Genomic DNA, 9,761 nt, shown 5'->3' with positions numbered 1-9,761 from the left:
GCATTAAGCACTCTCTCTAAACACAAAAGTCACATTAATGTCATGCTGTGTTCTGAAACAGTCTTGATTATCTGTGCAGTTGCTACCACAACTGCAGTAGAAACAGGATCATCTGACTCCAAAGAAAAAGGCATCTGGTGACAGGAAGGAGAGGGAATGCTAAAAAGGAAGCTCAGTGAGGGTGGGAGGGCCCTGCAGGTAATGGTGTGACCTACTGTCCTAGTGAAACCCTGCTCAGCAGGGGCAGACACCTGTCACCTCACCCCTGCACAAGACCTTTTGCTTGTCCCATAACTGCTCCCCGAGGAAGCAAATAGTTTTAGGCTCATCTTCATTGCCACTTCTAAAGAAGCTTAAAAACCTTCCCAGGCAAAGTGAGATAAACGAGATTAAACCACCCCTGAGATGCAGGGGCTGGGAGATGGTTCACCTAGTAAAGCTTGACCAACTGTGAAGACCTGGGTTCGAGCCCCTAGCTACTACCTAGGCAAGATGTATACGTGGCAGAGTAGTGCTGTGGTATGTCTCCCTTCTCTGTTTCTCACCATCTAGCTTTTAAAACAAAAATTCTAGGGGCCAGGCGGTAGTGCAGCAGGTTAAGCACACACAGTGCAAATCGCAAGGACCGGCACAAGGATCCCGGTTCCAGCCCCCCACTCCCCACCTGCAGGGGGGTCATTTCGCAAGCAGTGAAGCAGGTCTGCAGGTGTCTATCTTTTTCTCCCTCTCTCTGTCTTCCCCTCCTCTCTCCATTTCTCTCTGTCCTATCCAACAAAAATAACAGCAATAACAACAACAATAATAATAACAATAACCGACAAGGGTAACAAAAGGGCGGAAAAGCCTCCAGGAGCAGTGCAGAGCCCCAACAATAACCCTGGAGGGGAAGAAGAAGAAAAAAAAAAGTCTGCCAGAAGTACAGGAATTGAGCAGGAACAAAGCACCAGCAAAAACCCTGCTGGCAAAACCAGGAATGAGTGAGTGAACACAGTCCAGATGGAATGATCAAAGTCAGAGCCTCATTCTGCTGCTGTCAATAGCAACCTGAGAAGCCCTGAGGGGTCACCTGCAGTTTGCAAGAACTTCCAAGCCTAACCATTCCCAGGGAGCTCTCCAGCAACAAGCAGTGCTGAGGAGGGAGGATTTACAACCAAACAGCTGGGGAAGCCATGCCCGGGAGTGCAGGCTACCCAAGTCAGCCATTCTTCCCAGGTCAAGACCGCGGGTGCACACGTAGCCTTCAGCTAACAGCACAGAGCTCCAAGCTTTTTGCACCTCCCAGGGCTCAGACTCCTTCTCTGCAGCCTCTGCTGAGCTCCTAACTCTGCCTGACACTTCCTCAGGACAAAGTTTCCCTTTGTCCTAGGTGTGACACTGAGGACATCACAGATCATGACGACAGAGGCGGTAATAAAAACAAAACTGCCCGGCTGAAACACTGTCACCGTGACAATGGCGGCTACTGTTTCCCAAGCACTGACTGTGCTGTGCACTATACTTGGGTAGCTCCATGACCGCTGAGCTCACGTCGCTACTGAGTTCAGCATTCTGGGTACCGTCCCATTTTCAGCTAGGCTGTGAGCCACTGGGAAGCCTTGGCATCGGCCATTCTAACACATGAGCCAGTGCTGGTGCTTTGCACATCTATGGTGTTCCTAGAATGCTTGGAAACAACTCTCAGGGGGCAGCAAACGGAGCCATTTACTATCTACCTATCCACTCAGCGAAAAGGAGCTATATTCATACTATCTACCATCCATCCAGCCACCCATCCGCCTACCCATCATTCTTCTCATTGCTCTCCTGCTCCCCGAAGGGCCCAGGATAAGCCCAGGGTAGGCCAGAGACCCTAGAACAGGTTTCATGTCAGATAGGACCAGCTCCTTCCTTCATTATCACTAGTCTTTTTTTTTTTTTCTTTCTTTCTCCAGGGTTATCACTGAGGCTCAGTGCCTGCACTACGAATCCACTGCTCCTGGAGATCTCTTTTTTTTTCCATTTTGTTACGCTTGTTGTTGTCCTTATTGTTATTGTTGCCACTGATGATGCCGTTGTTGGACAGAACAGAGAGAAATTGAGAGAGGAGGGGAGACAGAGGAGAGAAAGATAGATACCTGCAGACCTGCTTTTCACCGCCTGTGAAAAGACACGCCCTCCCCCGACCCCGTCCTACAGGTGGGGAGCCAGGGGCTCGAACCAGGATCTTTACACTGGCCCTTGTATTGTGCACCATGTGCGCTCACCCCACCGCGCTACTGCCCGCCCCCCCTTGATCACTAGTCCTTTCCTTGTCGGACATGGTGCACCTTCACCCCAGCCCCTGCCAGTGGACACTGAGGAGCACCTGGCATTAAGTGGGAAGGCTGGGGTGGCGCATTCTAGTCACCAAGCTACCTAGATTCAGCACTTCCTCTCCTGCCCATCAGGCTTCATTTAAAACTATCTGGAGAGGGGGTCGGGTGGTGGCGCAGCTGGTTGAGTGCACGTTACAATGCACAAGGACCCAAGTTCAAGCCCCCGGTCTCCCATGTGCAGAGGGAAAGCTTTGCGAGTGGTGAAGCTGTGTTGCAGGTCTTTGTCTCTCTCCCTCCCGATCTCCCCCTTCCTTCTCAAAAAATGGCTTCTGGGAGCAGTGGATTCATGGTGCAGGCACTGAGCCCCAGCAATAACCCTGGAGGGAAAAGAAAGGGAAAGGGAAAGGGAAAGGGAAGGAAAGGAAGCCAGTGTTCTCAGCCCACCTTGAGCAAGGCTGGTTCTTCCTAAGTGCCCCAAGTGCCCAGGCCTGTCCAGTCCGCTGGGCTGGGCCCAACTACGCGCTTTAAGGCAATGCATCAGTTCAAGCCAACGGTGCCCCTGCACACAGTCAAGCTTGCTTATAAAAGGAGAGAGTCGACTGGAGAAGGTCTCTCCTGACCTTCTTGGGGCCTATGTTTGGGGCTTACTGTTTTTAGCAGGAAGCTGGTGAAAAGTATTCACACAGGATGTGAACGCATGACAAAGCCCCAGTGCTCTTTCAAGGTCTCTGGCAAGGCACCCCGGCATGAAAGACAAATACCACCTGTGCCAGCCTGCCTGCCTGCCTGCCAGCCTGCCTTGCTAGGAGCGGGGACTCCTGGGAATCGGACCTGTGGCCTGACTAACTGGACATGACAACAACTCAAGAGGCATTAGAAGTGGATGACTCCTAGCTCAAGACAGAACTTTCAACACATCCTTCAGGGAGAATGGCTTTCCCCTTTGCTTTCTCTTGCCTTCTGCCTCTGAAAGCTTTTTTCCTGGAGACCCAAGCAGAGTTGCACTGAAGGGAATGGAAGGTGCCACTCCCTCCCGAAAGGAAAAGACAATGAAGGGCAGAAAGTGATCCTTCTTACTAGAGGTGATTGTACTTAGCGAGATTAGTAAAGAAATAAAGGGAAACTACCAGATGCTTCCAATCCTATGTGGAATCTGGAGATCTGACTTACATGAACTTGCCAAAGGAGGGGGGAAAGAGGGTCCAAACAAAGCAGGAGCAAGCAAACTGCTAAGACTTGTGAGAAGGATGGTGGTTATCTTTGGGAGGATGGAGTGTGGGGATACAGAACTCTGGTGGTGGGTAGGGCGTGGAACTATACACTGTGATCTTATAATCTTGTAACATGCAATTAATAACAAATAAAAGTTATTAAGAAAGAAAGAAAGAAAGAAAGAAAGAAAGAAAGAAAGAAAGAAAGAAAGAAATGAAAGAAAGAAAGAGAGGGAGGGAGGAAGGAAGGGAGGAAGGGAGAGAGAAAAAAAGAAATCCTTCTTACCTTCCTGGTGACCGCTGGGTCCAAATAGCCTTTGAGCTTTTGGATGTATGTGTGGGGAGGATTCTTTACTTGGAATCGTTCCTGCAGGAAGCAGAAATATAAAGGAAAACACATAAGAGCTATAAAGGCAAGACACAGCCAGTCATACAAAATAATTGTCTGTAATGTTCAGAACTATCAAGATCATAAATCAGGAAAGACAGAACTACGGAATAGAATTTCATGTGATGAACTAGATCTTTTTGTTATAAAGCCACTAATAGGACAGCTGGTGAAACTGGAAGTGGGATCTAGACATTGGATGGAAGTAGCTATGAATATTCCTGATTTTGAGACTTTATCGTGGTTTTTGTAGAAGACTTAAAAAAGTAGCAACACCAATTTGACAGGGTCTCTTAAAAAATAAAATGCAAAATATTCATTATAACATTATCTTTTCCTTCTTCCCATCTCCAAGACCTTGACTCTCATTCCGTTACTAACCACTGAAAAAAAAAGTCACCCTTCGGTTCTCTTGGATCTAATTCAATCATCTCGGGCCCAAATAGAATAGGAGTTGCACATCACCTGGAATATTGAGATGACGCAGTTCTGAGATATGAACTACCTGCTATCTAGTGGAGTATTTACAAGAAACAGACACCTGCATTTCTGGATCCCTGACAAATCTTCAATGGTTTAGCAAGGTTCTATGGAACTCTTGTTTTTCCAAATATGTTATTTATTTATTTATTTATTTATTTATTGAGTAGATACAGATAAATGACGCCACCACACTTGTGTCATTATTAATGTCTTGTTATTGTGACTCCGTTAACACTTCACTTTAAGTAGTCAAACCGAAAGATGCATGAAAGCTCGCAACTCTTGGGGTGACTTTTCTTCCTAGACGCTGAACATAGTGAGGTTTTCCTTTCCCAAGGCCAAGTGAAGAAACTGTGGTCACTAGCTAAGTCCTGATTATTTAAAAATAAACAGCATTACCATTAGTAACCATGTGATGGACCTAGATTCAAGCCTCTGGTCCCCACCTGCAGGCGGAAAGCTTCCCGAGCAGGAGAATCGCGCTGCCAGTGTCTCTCTGCCTCCCATTTCCTCCCAATTTCTTTCCACCCTATCCAGTAAATAAATATTTAAAGAATATAAGAATAAAAATAATAAAAGTCACTGAGGTAGTATACAGAGGCAGAAATGACTCATCCAGAATAGTTGAGGGATGTGTGGAAGAGCAATTTTTTTTTAAAGTTTTTTTCTTAATATTTATTTTATTTATTTATTCCCTTTTTTTGCCCTTGTTGTTTTATTGTTGTAGTTATTATTGTTGTTGTCGTTGTTGGATAGGACAGAGAGAAATGGAGAGAGGAGGGGAAGACAGAGAGGGGGGAGAGAAAGACAGACACCTGCAGACCTGCTTCACCGCCTGTGAAGCAACTCCCCTGCAGGTGGGGAGCCGGGGTTCGAACCGGGATCCTTAAGCCAGTCCTTGTGCTTTGCGCCACCTGCGCTTAACCCGCTGCGCTACAGCCCGACTCCCAAGGTTAGCAAATTTTTTTTTTCCCTCCTCCAGGGTTATTGCTGGGCTCGGTGCCTGCACCATGAATCCACCGCTCCTGGAGGCCATTTTTTTCCCCCTTTTGTTGCCCTTGTTGTAGCTTCGTTGTGGTTATTATTATTGCCCTTGTTGACACAATTCGTTGTTGGATAGGACAGAGAGAAATGGAGAGAGGAGGGGAAGACAGAGAGGGGGAGAGAAAGATAGACACCTGCAGACCTGCTTCACCGCCCGTGAAGCGACTCCCCTGCAGGTGGGGAGCCGGGGACTCGAACCGGGATCCTTACGCCGGTTCCTGCGCTTTGCGCCACCTGCGCTTAACCCACTGCGCCACCGCCCGACCCCCTAAGGTTAGCAATTTATAGAGATAGGAAAAAAAAATGTACACAGATCTAGTCTCCTTTCCTTTCATCTCCAGAAACGGGGTTTACTAAAGGCCCAAAGGAACGTGTGCTAATAGCCCCATAAGAGGAGAGGTTTGCAAATGGGTCACTGTCCGATTGTCGACATGTGGATACCATTCTTTACTTCCCCGTGACAGGTGTCTGCAGAACACTCCCACATCCAACTTTGCCTCTTTTCCGCCCCCATGCACCTGGACCCCAAAGCCCTCCCGGCTCCCTTCCTTCCCTCCTTCCCCAGGGCCCTTGCTTTGGTATATAATACACCAAGCCTACTCCAACTTTCATTCTCTTCTCCTCTGTCTTTTTGTTTCTTAAGTCTCGCCTATGAGTGAGATCTGGTTTCATCCTTCTTTCTCACTTTGACTTATCTTCACTTAACATGCTTCCTTCAAGCTCCATCCAAGATGAGACAAAGGAGATGACTGTCATTTTTAACAACTGAGTAGTATTCCACAGCAGAGGACATCTATGCAAGCCTGCACAAAATAAAAAGAACCCTTCACAAATGTTGCATGAGTGAGTAAAAAAAGAAGGGCGGACTGCAATGTCAGAACATTTCCAGACTGTCCCACCTATAGAAGGTATGTTTTTGTACCTGAGTACTCGGGGACTGATGAGAAAGTAGAGGGAAAAGTAGTACCCTAGACAGCCAAGAGAGCAAGTTCAGGTGGGGATTGAATTTCCTCTAACAATTACCAGAGGCAGTTAGTGACAGCCGTGCTGCTATTCAGAAGAGTCCCGGTGGTTATTACTCTATCGAAACACTTTGCTGAGCACGTTTCTGCCTCTAAGCTCTGACATCTTACTATCACCTCTAGGTTTACTCCCTCTGAGCTTTCAAGATTAAAAAGAGAAAAGAAAAAAAAAACGTTTCCAATAATTTGTAGTCTTTCATTTATCCTGAACACATTCTGAAAGACACACAGATACCACAATGCAAAAACAAATTCATTCCAAAGCAGTAAAGCTCATCTCTGAAATAACCAGACTTTGCTGAAATACAAAGTAGAATATGATAAGAGTCATCTGGAAGCTCAAAGAAAGGTAAGGCTCTTTCCAACTAAAAGGCTTCGAGAGACTTCCCTAGAGAAAATGGCTTTAGAGTTGAGATTTGAAAGCCACGCAGAGTACAGATACTCGGGGACTAAGTGATAGGCAGGAGTCAGAGAAGTTTTACAGGTGGCAGGACACAGGAACAACGGTTGAGAAGCGCAAGGCATGAACACAGTAATCTCAGCGGGTTGGGCTGGGATTCAGTGAGCAGTTCTGAAAGAGACATGGCTGGGAGGTAGAACAAAAGACAGAGTGCTACAATCTCAAGTATGAGGTCCTGAGTTTGATCCTCAGCATCACATGTGCCAGAGTTAGTTAGGCTCTGCCTCGCTATTTCCATCCATCTATCTGTCGATCTATCTATCTATCTGTCACTAACTGACAAACAAATATTTCTTTAAAAAAAGAAAGGTACTGGCCAAAAGGATTTAAATGGAAAGACTACAGTTATACTTACCAAGTTCTCTAAACTTCATTAGCCCCAAATAAAACCCAAAATACATAGGAACCACGTTCAGAAATCCCAGCAGGAGCTCACGGAGCTGCAAGAAAGGCAGTGTGTGTACTTGAAGAGCAAAAATTATGCCTGTGAGCCTTCACGTAGCTATCATGGGAAGAGGTAGACAAGAAAGTAAAACCAAAGTCAACAAGTGTCTGGTGCATGTAAAGAAAGCGTCCTTTTAGAAATTTATTTATGAGAGTTGGACCGTAGCGCAGTGGGTTAAGCACACGTGGTGCAAAGCGCAAGGACCGGCGTGAGGATCCCGGTTCGAGCCCCCGGCTCCCCATCTGCAGGGGAGTCTCTTCACAAGCGGTGAAGCAGGTCTGCAGGTGTCTGTCTTTCTCTCCCCCTCTCTGTCTTCCCCTCCTCTCTCCATTTCTCTCTGTCCTATCCAACAACGATGACATCAATAACAACCACAACAACGAAGAAACAAGGACAACACAAGGGAAAAAAATAGCCTCCGGGAGCAGTGGATTCGTGGTGCAGGCACCGAGCCCCAGCGATAACCCTGGAGACAAAAATATACATATATATGGGCTAAAGAGAGAGAGAGACTGAGATGCAAGGGTGAAATGGGGAAGAAGAGAAAGAGACAACCACAGCACTACTTCCGCCATTTGTGAAGCTTCCCCCACTGCAAGTAAGGACCGGGGGCTTGAACCTGGGTCCTTGCCTATGGTAACGTGAACTCAACCAGATGCACCACACCACCTGGTCCCAAAGATAGTATCCTTATGAGAACAATTAAAAACAGAAGGGATGTCATGGGCTCTTTCTCTTGCCCTCATCCCTTGCTTGTGTACCTGTCGGGAGAGACCAAAGCCTAAGAAGCAAGTTCAGGATACCGAATTTCAGCTGTTATCAGATTCCCCACTAGCCACTGCTGAGAGTATAGAAGCAATTAAGACTGTGCGGGGAACCCTGAGACAACAACTGTCTTATCAATGAAACATTTCCCCAACTAAAGAAACATACAGTATTCAGGAGCCTGAAGACAGCCACAAGATCCCTTTCCTTATGTGGGAGTTTAAGACGCGGCACCACAGATGGTGGAGCAGGCAGCACTGTGGTGTCTGTCTGTCTCTCTCTCTCTAAAATAAAATGGAAAAAAAAAAATATATATATATATAAACGCTGTGATACAGCAAGAGTTGCCTTTCTCCTTAAGAGAATCAAGGAAGTAGTAAGAAGTCATTTAAAAAAAAAAAAAGGCACCACTTTTCTGGAGCAAATCATTAGAAGGGTTAGGATCAGAGCTGGTGGGGAAAAAAAAAAAAAGTAAGGTCGTCCGGGAGGTGGCGCAGTGATAAGGCTTTGGACTCTCAAGCATGAGGTCCCAAGTTCGATCCCTGGTAGCACATGTGCCAGAGTGATGTCTGGTTCTTTCTCTCTCCTCCTATCTTTCTCATAAATCAATAAAATCCTTAAAAAAAAAGTTTTAAAAAAAGTAAGGAAAGAAACTATTTAAACTAGTCAAGTTACTGAAACTTATAATACATATGACTTAAAATAGCAATATCATGAACTACTCATTTATCCCTGAGTAGTCCATGATATTGCTATTTTAAGTGAAAATACATGCAAAACCTGTACTCTGGAAACTTAAAAACATTCCTGAAAGATATTAAAGAGGCCTGAATAAACAGAGGCCACACTGTAAGGATGTCAGTTCTCCTGAAATGAATCTACACGAGCAATGCATCCTTATCCAAAACTCTGGAGCCTTGTCTTTGATAAGATTGGACAAACAGCTTCTGAATTTTCCTTTCTTAAAAAATTTATTTTTATTTACTTATTTATTTTTTTCATTTACCAGAGCACTGCTTAGCTTTGGTTTATGGTGGTTCAGGGGATTGAACCTGGGACTTTGGAGCCTCAGGCATGATAAGACTCTTTGCATGACTATTATGCTATCTACCCCCCACTGCCCTAAATTTTTCATTAAAATGCAAAGGAACTAGAGCAGCCTGAGTAAGTTCACAAATGATCAAGGCTGGGGAATTGACACACCTGATTTACAGACAGTCATCAAAAGTACTTCAGTCACTAAGGGAGAGAAGCAACGACCAATAGGACGGAACAGTATCCAGAAATAGGTTCCGTCATACATGGTCATTTGGTTTTTCAAAGACATCAGTGCAGGCAGTAGGGAAAAAATAATCTACAAAAAACTAAAGTATCGGAGCGAGGCGGTGGTGCACCTGGTTAAGTGTCCACATCACAGCGCACAAGTGGTGAAACAGGACTGCTGGTGTCTCTACCCCCCCTTTATCTCTTTTGTATAATTTTATTTATATATTATTGAACAGAGGCAGAGAGAAATTGAGAGGGCTGATAGGGAGGGAGAAAGAGAGACACCTGCAGCCCTGCTTCACCACTTGTGAAGCTTTCCCTCTGCAGGTGAGGGCCGGGGGTTTGAACCTGGGTCTCTGTGCATTGTAACGTGTGTGCTCAAC

At 45.8% G+C, this 9,761-nt stretch overlaps 1 protein-coding gene across 1 annotated transcript in view; it reads right to left on the bottom strand.

Annotated features, from left to right (window-relative positions):
* The window catches only part of FMNL2 (formin like 2), a 296,607-nt gene that overhangs the window by 107,960 nt on the left and 178,886 nt on the right, over positions 1-9,761 (bottom strand). Inside the window, 1 exon segment of the mRNA XM_060178135.1 lies at positions 3,792-3,872. Within this exon segment, the coding sequence (XP_060034118.1) occupies positions 3,792-3,872 (81 nt within the window).

The sequence above is a fragment of the Erinaceus europaeus genome, chromosome 18 (assembly GCF_950295315.1).
Source record: "Erinaceus europaeus chromosome 18, mEriEur2.1, whole genome shotgun sequence".
In the NCBI taxonomy this organism is placed as follows: domain Eukaryota; kingdom Metazoa; phylum Chordata; class Mammalia; order Eulipotyphla; family Erinaceidae; genus Erinaceus; species Erinaceus europaeus.
The sequence above is the reverse complement of the archived record's forward strand: the minus strand, read 5'-3'. Positions and strand labels throughout refer to the sequence as shown.